Source organism: Hyaena hyaena, unplaced genomic scaffold, assembly GCF_003009895.1.
Source record: "Hyaena hyaena isolate Hyena2069 unplaced genomic scaffold, ASM300989v1 scaffold_198, whole genome shotgun sequence".
Taxonomy (NCBI): Eukaryota; Metazoa; Chordata; class Mammalia; order Carnivora; family Hyaenidae; genus Hyaena; species Hyaena hyaena.
This window is the reverse complement of record NW_024080829.1, coordinates 1,848,011-1,864,023: the sequence shown is the minus strand read 5'-3', so window position 1 is coordinate 1,864,023 and position 16,013 is coordinate 1,848,011. Positions and strand designations below refer to the sequence as shown.

The window sequence follows — 16,013 nt, the reverse complement described above, 5'->3', positions numbered from 1 at the left end:
TAGTCCTTCTAACTGATCATATCTAATTTTAATGGTCCTTCAATGGAATTTTATAGGGAGAAAAATAGATAAAGGTTAAAGAAAAGCACTCTCAACTCCCCGCCCCCCGTAGAACATAAGTAAAAAGAGTACAAAAGAAAGCACTGACTGTGGTACTTTTTCTGACCCTCTGGTTGACCTATAATGCACTGTCTTAGATTATTTTTTTTTCAGTAGAAACAAGTGCTCCATTTATTTCTCTTGTAGTTAGATTTTTTAATTACTCTTGTTACTTATGTTTATGGTAATTATATTTTTTATTTGAGAAGATTATTATTTGAAGTTTTCAATTTATAAGATCTTGGTTTTAGTATTGTACAGTTTTTATGAAAAATCTTAGTTCTATTATGTAAAAATTTAAATACTAATGTAATGTTTAAATGCATCTTACTTTGAACATTTTACTATTTATATTTTACTGTAATTTTTTTAATGTTTTATTTATTTTTGAGAGAGAGAGAGAGAGAGAGAGACAGCGTGAGCAGGGGACGGTCAGAGAGAGAGGGAGACATGGAATCCGAAGACAGGCTCCAGGCTCTGAGCTAGCTGTCAGCACAGAGCCCAGTGTGGGGCTCAAACCCACGAACCGTGAGATCATGACCCGAGCTGAAGTTGGACACTTAACCGACTGAGCCACCCAGGCGCCCCTATTTTACTGTAATTTTGTTGTTAGGATAAAGTTTTACTTTTAATCTGTAGATGGTACTTTGCTATTATTCTTAGCATAAAGTCTTTAAATTCTGTCGGTACACAGACAGAAATTCAGGTTGTTTTAGAATGCTAAATTGGACTGTGGTAACATCAGTTTTTTTCCTTCCTCATTCTTTGTTTTATATCCTTTAAAAATATATTTATATGTTTTTATGAATTATGTTATATAAATTAAATATATTTAAAAATTTTTACAATTCTCTTTCTCTTAGATTCTATTTAAAATAAATTGAGTTATTTTAGTTGTGATAATAAGATTTTACTAAAACCTTTGCCTAAAGCTTTTAAAATGTTGACTAAAAACTTTTTTTTTTGTAATTGGTATCTTTAGATCCAAAGGCAGAAACCAGATTATACATCACAGTCAATGACTTTGAATTTCATGTATATAACCGTTCGGATCTTTATGGACGTCTTCAAGAATTGTTTGGTTTGGAACCAACAATAATTCCACCCAAGAAAGAGGATGATAAATCACGGGAAAATGGAAGAACAAGAGCCCAGTCTAAAATTGAAAGGTTCATTGTCACACTTGAATTTTATTAATCTCCAACATTTAAACATTTGCTTTTATTAGAATATCACCAACACTACTCACCTAAACACAGCCTAATCTTTTTTTGTACTTTTACTAAGACTTATATTCAGATAAATAATTCTATAATTCTTTCATAAATTCAAATAATACAGAATTATATAATATAAAAGCAGTCCTGTTCTGCTAACTAGTCCTACTTTTCTCCATATTGATGGCTATTGTTATCTATTTGCTTTTTTTCCTTTTGAGTGCGTGTACGTGAATATATGTACAAAATATATATTTAGGGTGCATATACAAATATATGATTTTGTTTCATCTGTTTCTGGGCTTTCTGAGCTGTTACATTGACCTATGTGTCTATATTTTCACTAGTACCACACTGTCTTGATTACTGTAGTTTCTTTTTTTTGTTTCATTACTTTATATATGTGTCAAAGTTTACCAAATTGTTAACATTAGATAAGTGCACTTTTTTGCATGTCATGTATACAAAGTATACCTTAACAGAGCTTTAAGAAGTGGTCCAAAATATAAGCCCAGATATCCTTCTTCTCCTAGGAAATTAGGTTGGCATTGATCACTGTAGTTTTAAAGGAAGTTTTGAAGTCAGGTAGTGTCAGTCCTCCAAGTTTGTTGTTTTCCTTCAGTGGTGTGTTGGCTATTCTGAGTCTTTTGCTTCTCCGTGTGAACTTTATAATCAATTAGTTAATATCCATAAAACAACTTGCTGGGATTTCAATTGAGATTATGTTGAACCTGTAGATCAAGTTGAGAAAGACTAACTCTTGATCATATGGAATCTTCCTATCAATGAACATGGGATATCACTCCATTTATTTGTTTCTTTGATATCTTTCATTAGAGTTTTATAGTTTTCCTTATGTAGATCTTCTATATGTATTGTTAAATTTGTAAGTATTTCATTTTGTGGGTGCTAATTTAAATGGTATTATCTTTTAATTTCAAATTTCACTTGTTCATTGCTGGTATATAGGAAAGTGATGAACTTTTATATAATATTAACTTTGAATTCCACAACATTGCTATATTTGCTTATTGGTTCCAAGAGTCTTTTTGTAGGTTCTTTCAGATAGTCTGCACAGATTGTGTCAGATTGTATCATCTGCAAACATAGAAGGTTTTATTTCTTCCTTCCCCACCCCAATCTACTCCTGCTTCAGTAAACAACTTCTGTGTTGCATATGTTTCTTCCCTATGGAAGACTGTTGATATTCTTTGCCTAACTCCTTCACCATTCAGGTGTCCCAGCTCTCCCTGATCCTTCTGTGTGTGCCCACTAAATTCTCTTATTCCCTATGGTAACACTTCTTGCACTAAAATTGCCTGTTAACTATTCTTACTCCCATTCTAGGCTACAGATTCCCTCAAAACAGAACTGTTGTCATATTCTCAATATCCCCCGGCTCTCAGCTCAGTGCCTGGGACAGAATATCCATTAAATATATACTTGACAATAAATGCCCTCATCTACTTTTAAAAAGCTACTAGGTATACAAGGCTATCTCAGCATTCAAAAATCAACAGGCTAAAAATGAAAAATCAAATGATCATATCAATAGATGCAGAAGAAGTATGTGATAAAATCCAACCGCCATTCATGATTAAAATCTCACTGTAAACTAGGAATAGAGAACTTCTTTGACTTGATAAAGAGTATCTATAGAAACTGTACAGTTAACAATACACTTAATGGTGAGAAACTAGAAACTTTCCCACTAAGATCAGGTACAAAGCAAGGATGTCCCCTTTCATCCTTCCTTTCCACTCCTAAGTACTACCTATTGCAATAAGACAAAATGAAATAAAACTTATACATTTTGAGAAGGGAAGAAAGATGTGACAATTCAGGGAAGAGATGATCATCTATTGGGTTGGTTCCAAGGAGAAGGGAGAAAGGTAGATGGATTCCATGTATATTTAGACAAATGAATCTGTTAGACAGTGATAGATTAGATGTGGAGAATGAGTAAGAAGGAGGAATCAATAATGAATCCAGCTTGTAATTTAATCAGTGGTCATGCTCAGGGAACCTTAAGAGAAAGAGGTTAGAGGGTAGGGGGGTAGTGAGGTCAGTTTCAAATTTTGTTTTAGGCACTGAGGGGTACATTAGTGGAGATGGCTTCAGAAGTGTGAATTAGGAGTTACTGGGTTATTGAAGAGATAGGCCTTGTGTTCTCATCTGAAATCTTTAGTGACTTGTGAAATATGGTATCTTAAATTTTTTGTACTTTGTGTGTGGCCACTTTTTCTTAATCTTGGCCTATATTTTTATTTTCATTTTATTGAGAAGAAATTATTTTGTCACAAAGTGATGAAGATAGGGGAGGGAAAGATCAGGTGAGTTGTCAAAAGTACTTAAAATAATAGGCAATGTCAAAGTGACTTGTACCTTGGTCATTTGTTCTTTTGATAATTTAAGTTGCCTTAAAAAATAATTTGGGTTGTCTTCTAAAATGTCATGTTGTAATATAATGAGTATAATGTAATGAGAGCGTATTGTAATTTATACTTTTGTCATTAAACCTTATCACTCTAAAAATAGTTTTGTTATTATACCTTGCCTGTCTAAGGTATCATATCATAGAGTGCGTTCCAAGAGATATTTAAAGATATTAGTATTCTGTTAGATGCTGTCATTAGTTTGTTTACTGGCATAGTCATTAGATGTATTTGGAAAGTTGTAGCTGGTATTAATGTGTATTGTGAAGAAGCCAACTATATTCATGGCTATTTAAGTTTTTCTTATGTATGTCTATTTTTATTTTTATTATTTCCTCAGAGTTAAAGTAAAAACAGAATCTCAGGACCCCACGTCTTCATGGAGATCACTTATTCCAGTCATAAAAGTTAATGTGAGCACAGTAAGTAAATTTTACTGCAATTAATGTTTAGTGGGTTAATAACAGAGCCTCTTATTTTTGCAAATAAACTTTTCACTTGAGAAAATAAAGTAATTTTTAGGGTTGTTTTGGTTCCAAAGTTCATAAAGCATGAAAGAATTATTTTAACATCAGTATTATCTTAGCACAAATTTGTTAGGTTATAAGGGCTATTTATTCATAAGTACTTAAATTTCTTTAAACACCGGTCTAAACTGATCAGTGTGGTAGTTTGAATACTATATAGTTCTAAAGTGGAATCATTTAGTTGTTGTTTGAAAATGTCTGTTATTAGGTCAACAAGGGAAAAAATATGGCTTGTATATTATATCATAATGTCTCCTGTCTACTTTTTAGGGACGTTTGGCCTTTGGAAATCATTACCAACCTCAGACTCTATGTATCAACTTTGATGATGCTTTCTTAACTTATACTACAAAGCCACCTTCCAGTCATCTTGATCAATTTATGCATATTGTGAAAGGAAAGCTTGAAAATGTTCGAGTCATGCTTGTTCCCAGTCCGAGATATGTTGGTCTTCAAAATGATGAGTAAGAAAGTTATAAAAATAACTTCTTTATTTCTAATATAGATATCAGTTAGAATCTTCAGCATCCTTTTAAGTTTTTATTGTTACATATTGGGCAATAATTGAGTATATTTCTCTATTAAATCAGTTAACAGTGTAGTCTTTATAAGATAAATGGATATACTATTCTTTGATGAACTCTAATTTTAAATATTTTCCTAAAAGATTAGAACTATAATGGTACCTTTTTCCTTCTCACTGTATTTGGGAAACTTATTTTGGGCAGTTAAACTTTCATGTTTGTATTTTAGAAAATATATTTAACAGGTAGATTTGTATTTTTGGGAGGGATGAATTAATAGTATATTCAATAAATGCAGTATAGTGGAGTACTATTTTCTGTCTAGCTTTCCAGATTTGTTTTGTCTTCAGTGAAGTAGCTGCTTCACATTGTATGAATAATACCCACTAGACACATTGTGTGAAGGATGCAGACTAAACTCACTCTCATTGTGGTGGGATGCTTTCATATGAATGGAATGGGACTCTGAAGGAACAGCAGACACATTACTCTCATCTGACTCCAGGTCACAGGCTCATGGGGGGATAAGAGCCTCATGTCTTTATGTTATTCTCAATCTGTTCTTTTTTGTGATGGAGACTCTGTGGTTGCACTTGTGTAATTTAAATGTATATGTAATAAGTTTCCACTATGTCGCAGCTTTTATCTTTGTGTGTAGGCAATATAAAGCTTATGAAGTTATAAGAAGCATGAATATTCCTTCTTAGTTCTAACTTTTGGCTGTCTTGTATTAGATTTTCTGGGGCTTGGGTAGAATGATGTAGAAGTTTTCCCTACTTGAGAACCAGGGAGGCTGTGTGTTTAGCTCACCTCACTCTTAACCACAGATTTTGCTAAGCATCTTGTAGAATGTGGGCTGTGTACACATTTCTATATTTATGGGTAAAATTATAATATTGAATAAGTCTGGATTTTGTGAAAATTACTAGAGTAACATAAAAGATGTTTTGCTATTAATTTTTGTAAAAAGATTTAAAATTGTATTTTTCACTCTTCAGAAGTAGGAGTGGAGATTAAATGATGATATTAAACATTAACTTCTGTCACTTAATACGTATTTTTAAAGTTTATTTTGAGAGAGAGAGCACGTGAGTGGGGGAGGAGCAGAAAAAGAGGGAGAGAGAGAATCCAATAGGCTGCACACTGTCAGCATGGAGCCTGACACAGGGCTCTATCCACAAACCCCACAAACAGGGAGATCATGACTTGAGCCAAAATCAAGAGTCAGACCTTAACTGACTGAGCCACCTACGTGCCCCCGTTTAACACATACTTAGAAGAAGATTGCTGAATTTGTATATATTATCTTATAACTGAGAAGTTCCTTTTGCTATGGAAGGAAGATGTGGTTGTGTATGGATGACAAAGAGAAAGGTTGCTGAATCAAAGCAAATAAAAATTAATAGTTTGTGAGAAAGTGATTGTAGAGAGACATTCATTCCAGAGTGTTTTCAAGTTGATCAACTAAATATTCTTGGAAATAGATAATATAAAGTTGTTAGAAAAAAAATGACTTAACATTTTTTAATTTAATGTTTCTGAAAGATTAAAGTTTATTTTAGAAATATATAAAATATTTCTTATTCAGTTATAAAGTATTGTTAATATAAAATGGTTGAATTTTAAGCTTAGTTTTAAATTTTTATTGCAAATGCAGAATATAATTATAGTGATCATTGTTCTCTTGTATTTAATTAAACTTTGTTTAAATTGATTTCTCTCATTTAAATCTTAAAAAATTTAAAACAAATTTTCTTTTTTCTTTTTCTTTCTGAAACTAATATATTGACTAAAAATTTTTTAGTGCCACTTTATTATTTAGTCTAGTATGGAATATCTAGCTATGGAACACTTCCTTGTCCCTGTGAATGATGTTTACCCTTTTCAAGATGCTACAGTTGATTGCTTTTTAGATTTTTTTCTCTTTTTGTTTTCCCCTATTACTACCATAATTAGAATACTGAACATTTTATTTTTTAGTTTCTTGTCAAGTTGGTTTCCATATAACACCCAGTGCTCATCCCAACAAGTGCCCTTTTCTATGCCCATCATTCCCCTTCCCCCCACCCCTATCAGCCCTCAGTTCTCAGTCTTTAAGAGTCTCTTGGGGTGCCTGGGTGACTCAGTCGGTTAAGTATCCGACTTCGGCTCAGGTCATGATCTCACAGTTCGTGGGTTCGAGCCCCGCCTTGGGCTCTGTGCTGACAGCTCAGAACCTGGAGCCTGTGTCTCCCTCTCTCTCTGCCCCTCCCCTACTCATGCTTTGTCTCTCTGTTTCAAAAATGAATAAACTATTAAAAAAAAAAAAAGAGTCTCTTTGCCTCCCTCCCTAGGGCTCCCCAACTATTTTTTTCCCCTTCACCTCTCCCATGGTCCTCTGTTAAGTTTCTCCTGTTCCACATATGAGTGAAAACATATGGTATCTGTCCTTTTCTGCCTGTCTTATTTCACCTAGGCAACGTTCCATCCACGTTGCTACAAATGGTCAGATTTCATCCTTTCTCATTGCCATGTAGTAGAATATTGAACATTTTATTTTCCGGAGATGTGCTTAGTTTGCCTTCTCCCCTCCTCTTCTAGACCACCAAGATTAATGGGAGAAGGTTTTGTGGTGATGCAGTCAAATGATGTTGACATCTACTACTACATGGATGAACCAGGTATTAATCTTTGAAAGTATGTTTCATAGCTACAGTTCTGTTTCTTCTACGAAGTGTTGATATTTAATGATGTTTTAAGTCTCCTTAGGATAAAATAAACATCAATAAATGGGAAATGTGGATGTCAGAATGCTTGCCTAAAGAATGTCAATGTCATTTGTCAAAAATTAAATATTTATTTCAGACCAAAGGAGAACAATATAGGAATCTTTGGTTCAATTCTGTTTTTAGAAGTATACCTCAAAAATTGTGAAAGTAAATGACCTTCTGTGAAAATCTCTAGAGAATGTGGTGACAATTAAGGTAGTTCATACTATCTTAAGAAAATAATCATGGTATATTAGATTTGAGGCTTAAAGTTTAAGGATTGAAATCTAGCTGGTTACAATGCCTCACAAGTGGTTTGAATTTTACAAAAGTAGCTAAGCATTAGACATTTAGCTCTTTTTTCCTACTTCTGGCCTTTTACTGCCTTTCATGGGATTTGTGAAGTCAAAGTATTTTCAAAATAAAGCTAGAATGTTATTTGCCTGTTTCACCATATTGACATTTTCACTGTTGGTACAAAAGCAATGATGGGTAAAGCTGTTGGTGCTTTAGCATGAATTAAGCTCCGTGTACTGCTAATCACTGTCTTTTTCACTGCCACACCTTTATAGTAAAACAACAAATGCCAGTGTCACTTTAAAATGTCTTTGATTAAGAAGTAACAATTATTTTTATCAAATCTTGACCCTTGAGTAAACTTTTCAGTATTCAGTTGTGATAAAATGGCGAGTACACATAATGCAGATATACAGCATACCAAAGTATTCTGATGTTTGGAGGAAAAGCACTTGGGATAGTTGAGTTCCAAGCTGAACTGTTTGTTCTTTTCATAGAGCACGAGTTTCACTTGAAGAAGCGACTAGGGACAAACTATGATTTTGAGTTCTCATAAAAAATAAGAATTTTGGAATATTTGGGTTTGCTACTGTGAATGGGAGGACTTTTCTGATGAGACCAACAAATTTTAACAAATTAACAATTTAACAAATATTAATAAATTAATTTTTAAAATGTTTAATAATGTTTGGGAAGCATATACATATGTCTGTGAACTGATATTTTCCAAATGTAGGATATTACAAAGTCATGCCATGGTTAAAAGATCTATTCAAAGTATAAGAGAGAGAAGTAAATTTTAATGTATCAGGGTATGAAAAATTCATTGATAGGGTTTCAGATTCCACATTTGCAACTAACTTGTAAGAAACTACCACATGCTGAATTTTAGTGTAGTGTCAGAGAAGAAGACCCAAAATTATCTGAAAAAACTAGTAAAATACCTGTTTATTTGAGGCTAGGTTTTCTTCAAATCCTTGAACAACAGATTAAATGCAGAAGCAGCTATGAGAATTCACTTGTTTTTATTAAGCTGGACATTAAAGAGATTTGCCAAAGTAAAAACAATGCCAACACTTATTACCAAATTAATTTGTTTTAGAAAATATGGTTATTTTTCATTAGAAAGTATTTTCATTAAAAATAGAATTAAAATTTCATTTTTTTAATAATTTTTTCATATTCTCATTAAATTTTATTAAGCATTTCATTATTTCAACATATAATCAGTTCATTTTTATTAAACATTATGTCAACATGTAGTGTGTTCTTTGTTACTTTAAAAGTAAAGTTTATAAAAATTGCTCAATTTCCATTTTGAATGCAGTAAATTTTGATAGAGATAATACCAGAAAATCCTACTTTGCATCCTCACTAATTTTATGAGTGTAAAGGATTACTGAAATCAAAATGTTTTTAGAACTCCTGATCTAGGGAATCTTTTAACAGTAATTTTAAGTAATTGCCTCTATGTTGTGTATTCTGCAATACAGGACTTGTTCCAGAAGAAACAGAAGAAAATACTGAAGGAGAAATGAGCAGTGAGGATTGCAAATTACAAGATTTGCCTCCATGTTGGGGATTGGATATAGTTTGTGGTAAAGGAACGGATTTCAACTATGGGCCATGGGCCGATAGGCAGAGGTACTAGAGTAAATTATATTTGTAGTAAGTCTTCAAATGTATTAAGACAACACTATAATTTTTATAAAAAGTAGCTTAATATTTTTATAAGCTATTTTATTATGGCAGGGTAAGGTATCACAAAACATTTTAATTCAAATTATAACTTGTTTGTAGAGAAATTGGCATAAGCAAGTACACTCTAAAGGAGGGACTAATTCGTTAGAAAAATGGTGAATGAGGAGTGTATTTATTGATTCCTGTGTTTTTTCTTTTGTATTTAATCAATGAATATGCCTGGAATTGTTGAGGCTGTGGAGATTTAGAGATAAAAGACATCTGTAGTTTAGTATTAGTGAGGATAGAGAAACAAAAGTGTTTTATTAAGTGCTATAAGAGAGGTAAAAAAAAGTCTCAGTGAAAAACTTAGAAAGATACTATACTAGTTTGCTTAGACTGCCATAACAAAGTACCACAGACTGTGGTTTAAGCAACAGACATTATTCACAATTTTGGAGTTTAGAATTCCCAGATCAAAGTGTTGGTAGGTTTGGTTTCTTCTGAGGGCTGTGAGGAAAGAATGTGTTTCAAGACTTCTCTCCTTGGCTTGTAGATGGCTATCTTCTCGTGGTCTTCCCTTTATATGTCTTGTAGGCCTCTGTGTCCACATTTCCTTGTCTTAGAAGGAAATGACTCATATTGAATTAGGGCCCACCCTAATGACCTCATTTTAACTTAATTACTGTTTAAAGATCCTGTCTCCAAACATCAAATTCTCAGGTCCTCAAGATTAGGACTTCAACATATGAATTTTTAGGGGACACAGTTCTTCCCATAACAGGTACGTAACTCATCAGAGGAGAGAAGAATTGGGGAAGACTTTTTAGTAGAGGTAACATGTGAGTTGAATTTTGAAACCTAAGTAGGAGTTAGCCAAGGATGGAAGAGGAGGACAAATAATTGAGGCAAAAGAAGAGTTCTGCAAATGCATGATGACATTTGTTTTAAAGTTTCTACAGGTGTTAGATTTGTAGAAAGTTAAGAAATAGAGATTTTAGGGGTGCCTGGGTGGCTCAGTTGGTTAAGCACCTGACTTCAGCTCAGGTCATGATCTCACGGTTCCTGGGTTTGGGCCCCGCATCGGGCTCTGTGCTGACAGCTAGCTCAGAGCCTGGAGCTTGTTTTGGATTCTGTATCTCCCCTGCTCACGCTGTCTCTCTCTCTCTCTCAGAAATAAATAAAACATTAAAAACAAAAAAAGAAATAGAGATTTTATAGTAGAGGTAATGGACAGTGTCTGAAAGGTTTTTTAAAAAAGTTTTTTAGTCATTCTGTTAATTTTGAAGAAATTATTATTTTAGTGTATTCTGAACATTTTTCTACTTACTAAAGAATTTTAAGTAAATAAAGATATTTACCACTAATTATGAAGGAATAACTAAATTTTTATGTAAATATACATTGCCTAAAGCTGGTTTAGTTGTTTTGTTCACAAATTAGCTTGAATGGAGAAATACAAGCTAAATCATTCACTGAAGCAGGTCTTACTTACTGGGCCATTGTTGGACTAATGAAGAGTGCTGATAGTGTCTTGATATACTCTTTTTATACTTGTTTTAAAAAAATGCTTTCTACCCAGGACTATTAGAAGAATTATACACATTGTTAACTGGAAAGTTCTATTAATCTTGATATCTCTAGTATGTAGGAATATCTGCCCCATTAAATGTAGCTATTAATAATTGTATCATAAGTAAATAAGTTTGTCACTTGAAAACTCTCCCAAGATGCTAATATAGTACCTCATTGAGTTCTGGGTTAGGTTATTTGTTAGACTTGAAAGTAAACAGTTTAAAATTTCAGGTTAGAAAACAAATGCTTTTCAAATTACTGTATTTAAATTTTCCTTTTATGATCAGGCTTTTCCTCTGTTACAGGAAAAATACAGCCATGCTGTATATATAGTGGAATAGTTGGAAATGAGGGTTTTTACATCCCATTATGTAACTGTTACAAACTGTTACATTTGAAAGGACAAAATTAAAAATCAGTATTTTAACACAGATACATAAATATCTTTGCATTTCTAAGAGTTGAACAAAGCGTGATTATTCTTAAACTATATTAATTTTGTTACCTTAAAAATATTAGAGTATATTTACATGAAAATCCAAACAAATTCTTTTACTAGTTAGCCCTATTCACTTCTGAGGAGGTGATCTTTGTATTACATAGAGAAATGACAATGAAGTTAATATAATATATTTTCAGGACAGTTAAAATACAAACTTTATGAGATTTGTACTTAATCCTTAGATGATAATTACAGTAATGCAAACATTCCTGACATTGTTTAATTTCTTACTGCTTTCACATAGGTACTTTCATTATATTTTCACACTTGATTCTCATAACCCAGTGAGATACACAGGACAGGTATGGTAAACTTACTATACCTTTGAGAAAATGGAGATGCAGAGAGGTTCAGTGATTTGGGCAAGATGATACTATAGCATCTAGAGTTAAGACTCAAACCAGCCCTTCAAGTCCACTGTTCTTTTCATTATATCCTGCTACCCACAAATAGTCCATTTTCATCTAATGATCATACTGGATTTTTTTTTGTCTTTTATGTCTTAATAGTCTTAGTTTTATATATTTGTGCGTTGTAGCCAAAACATTTGCAGGACGTTATTTTCCTTTCATACACACTCCTTTAATCATGGCGAGTTATAGTCTATGATGGGTCAGTTTGAAAATTTTGTTCTGTTCATCTAATTTTTCCTAATCTTATTTATTCCAAGTAGCATTTTCTGTTACTGGTGACTGTTTTCAACCCTTCCTGCTTAAAATCCACAAATCAGCACCTTCTCTGAATTATCAATAACATTACTTAATTTTGACTGATATAGGAGACTCTGAAATGGAAATTCCTTGTGTTCATTCATCTTTGTTAAATGATGAGGGGAGGCAAATATGTTAGAACTTTGGCTTCTTTACTTTTAAGAGATCTATTGCTCTGCAGACTCTTACTGATAGAATATTGATTAAAAATAATGATTATGACAAATAGTAGAAATAATAGCCATTTTTTCTATCATCATGTAATGCCAAGTCTTTTCCATGTAGGCTGTCGTTTAATCATCAGATCTATTCTGTGACAGCAGTTATGTTATTCTTATTTTATAGACAAGAAAGCACATCAAGTGTCCTCAGAAGGGTTAAGTAAATTAACCAGAGTAGAATAATGATTCTAATTACACTATTCTTCTTCAGTTCTTTCTTTGCCTTTTGGACAATTGATTTACTTGAATAAAGCAATTAAAAGTTTTTAATTTCTCACCGAATGCTTGAATAGTGCAAATTTGTTCTTACCTAGATCTCATTTGACAATACACAAAACTCTGGAAGTATGAAACATTGGAGAAAACAGTCTTTTGGTTTTTACTGAAAAGAAATTAGAGTAGGTGTTATTTTGTGAGTTAATTTTTTTCTATTTCATGTCCAATTTTTAAGTGAGATAGCAGTGATAGATACCAATAGAATATTGATATTGCTTCCTTATAAACATAATTTTGCTTGAATAACAGGTTATTCTTTCCACCTCCTTATATAGAGATTGTTTATGGAAGTTTTTCTTCCCACCTGATTATCAAGTTCTGAAAGTTTCTGAAATTGCACAGCCTGGGAAACCACGACAGATACTTGCTTTTGAACTGCGAATGAATATTATTGCAGATGCTACAATTGATTTGCTGTTTACCAAAAATAGGGTAATTATTGAAATAATACAGTAGAAAATAGTGTTTAAAATTTGAACATTGTTTCGTAGAGTCTTTTTCTGGTGACTAGTTCTATACTTAGATTCATTTCTATGAGCTTCCTACCACCTTCCCTCTGCAATAATTGTATATATTGCTTTCATTAAGTGCCAAAACTAGAAAAAATTAGTAATAGACCTTTCTTTTATAGTCTAGCTCATTTTCTTTTTTTCCTGGCTAAATTATTTTAGTGTATTTTTGGTAAAAGTTTGAACTTTTGTTCTTAGGAACTTTTAATACCTATTTAATATCATTGATGATTATATTTTGTCTGTGATAATAACAGAAAAGGAAAGATGGGAGTATAATTAACTAGTGAGAAAATAATTGTTTTATGTGAATTAATTTTTTTCTTTTGGTAGGAAACAAATGCTGTACATGTAAATGTAGGAGCTGGCTCATATTTAGAAATTAATATTCCAATGACAGTTGAGGAAAACGGTAAGCTGCAATGAGTACTTTTCTATTTTAAATAATTAATGAGGGAATAATTAACATATAAATAATAGTTTGCTAGCCCATTTAGACTAACATTAATGGGGTTTTCTTTTTCAGTTTTCTATTACATTTACTTAACAGTACTTATTACATAATTAAATTATTTGTGCACTTAGAAAGGAAAAAAATTTTTATTAAATTAGGTCTTATGTTTTCATTATACCCTATACTTCTATTTTGTAAGACTCAGCATAATTTGTTTAACATACATTTTCCCTATTAGTCTGTTGCTCTGTGAGACTAAGTGCTGTGTCTTTTTTTTTAACTGATGTAAATTTGGTGCTGAACCCAGTACCTGGTACGTGGGCAGTACTTGATTGAATAACTGATAGGTTTTGTTTTAGGTTATATTGTTGATAGATTTTGTTAGAGAGTAAACCTGGACTTTGAACAATATAACTTTAAGAAAGCAGAACATTACATGTTTAAGAACTAAGTAATACTTTTATTTGCTATAGTTTCAGCTGGGCTAATCTAAATTCATTATGCATTTGAAATTTGGACTCTGATACGAGTCAATAATGTGATTAAATACATTTCATTAAATTTATTAAAATATTATAAGGCATTCATTTTTCCTTCCTCTTCCTATCTTTTTATTATATTTGTAGTTGAGAGGAATTAAAATGAAATTCTGCTTTATTTATTCACTTCCTTCAGAGTATAGAGAATAGCAGCTTACTCATTTAAAAAAAAATTTTTTTTAACACATTTGTTTTTGAGAGACAGAGAGACAGAGCATGACTGAGGGAGGGGCAGAGAGAGAGGGAGACACAGAATCTGAAACAGGCTCCAGACTCTGAGTTGTCAGCACAGAGCTCCATGTGGGGCTTGAACCCACAAACTGCAAAATCATGACCTGAGCTGAAGTCGGACACTTAACCGACAGAGCCACCCAGGCGCCCCCATATTTTTAAGTCACTAACCAACAATGTTACTATGGCTACATATAATTAAAGTAATTTTTATGTCACTCCTGGCTTTCTTTACTTGGTTCTGTCAACTTTTTTTGTTGCTGGTGTAAGAAGAAAGCTGGTAGAAGTTGACTACATTCGTTAACTTTCATACACAGGTAGTAATTGGGTCTGCCTGCTTAGATAATCAGTTTTGAAATGGTGACTGAAAATGGCATAGTGTATCTTTTCCCTGTAACTTTGAGGCTATTTTAATGAAGAGTTAAGCCTTCCCTTTGCTAGTTTTTAAAAGAGTAATCATTCTGAGTCTTGAGATTCTTGTCAGATGCTTGAGATTCTCTAGGACTTGTTGATTGAGGGTAATGCATTGGAAAAAACATCTTTTAGAATAGCCTTAATTACAGGCTTAATTGCATAATTGGAAAAAGACAGTTGACAATTGCACAAAGTTGAAAATGGTTCAATTAAGGGAGTGCTTCTACCTGCCACTTTTAAACTGATATTGCACATAGGGAGTATTTGTGCAGAATTTTTTTGTACAGTTATTGGTGTACAGGGTAAGGGAGCCACTGAGGGCTGAGGGGATCAGTACTTCAAGCATACTTAATTGTGAATTCATGAGAAGTGCCACAGCACATTGGTTGTGGAACTATATGAGTTAAGGGTCTAAGGTTCTTGGTAAAAGTTAACTGGCTTTTAAGATAACTGAGAGGAAAAACAGACTTAAGTCTTAAACATTAACAAAATGTAATTCAAATATATTTAAAACATTTTTTAAAAATTCAAGCTTTTGAAAAAAAATGCCCAGAGCAGGATGCATGTTGAACTAGCTGTATAAAATGACCGTTGTGTTAGTGTGCTTAGAAGGGCAGCCCTTCAAGAAAAGAAGTGAAGTAATCTGTGCTTTTCTTTTCTTTTCTTTTCTCTTTTCTTCTCTTTTCTTTTCTTTTCTTTTCTTTTCTTTTTAGAATGGGGCTATGTTGTTTGCTAACTGACATTACGTAAGGAATAGCTGTTTAGAAACTATCATCACATAAGTTACAGTTGAAAATGATGAAAATAGGTATCCTTGAGTCCAGGGGAGAAGAAAAGACATGGGAATCGTCTTTAATAGTGGAAAACTTCATTTAGAGAGTAGGCTTATAGTTTTGCACTGGAAAGCAAAATCAGCATGGATACTCTATGAAGATGGAACTTGCCTCCTTTAGAGCCATCCAAAACGAGAGTCGTCACCTATTAGGTAGCAGGCTCCCCTCATTGGGGGGTTTTATATAGTGTCTGATCACCGTTTTTCAGGGATTCTCTCTTTGG

General features: G+C 32.8%; 1 protein-coding gene across 1 annotated transcript in view; it reads left to right on the top strand.

Annotated features, from left to right (window-relative positions):
• Window positions 1-16,013, top strand: part of KIAA1109 (KIAA1109 ortholog) — a 211,584-nt gene that overhangs the window by 34,691 nt on the left and 160,880 nt on the right. The window contains exons 7-13 of the mRNA XM_039241608.1: window positions 1,082-1,268; window positions 4,092-4,173; window positions 4,549-4,742; window positions 7,383-7,462; window positions 9,340-9,490; window positions 13,086-13,242; window positions 13,653-13,731. Of these exons, the coding sequence (XP_039097539.1) occupies window positions 1,082-1,268; window positions 4,092-4,173; window positions 4,549-4,742; window positions 7,383-7,462; window positions 9,340-9,490; window positions 13,086-13,242; window positions 13,653-13,731 (930 nt within the window). The remainder of the gene's footprint in view (window positions 1-1,081; window positions 1,269-4,091; window positions 4,174-4,548; window positions 4,743-7,382; window positions 7,463-9,339; window positions 9,491-13,085; window positions 13,243-13,652; window positions 13,732-16,013) is intronic.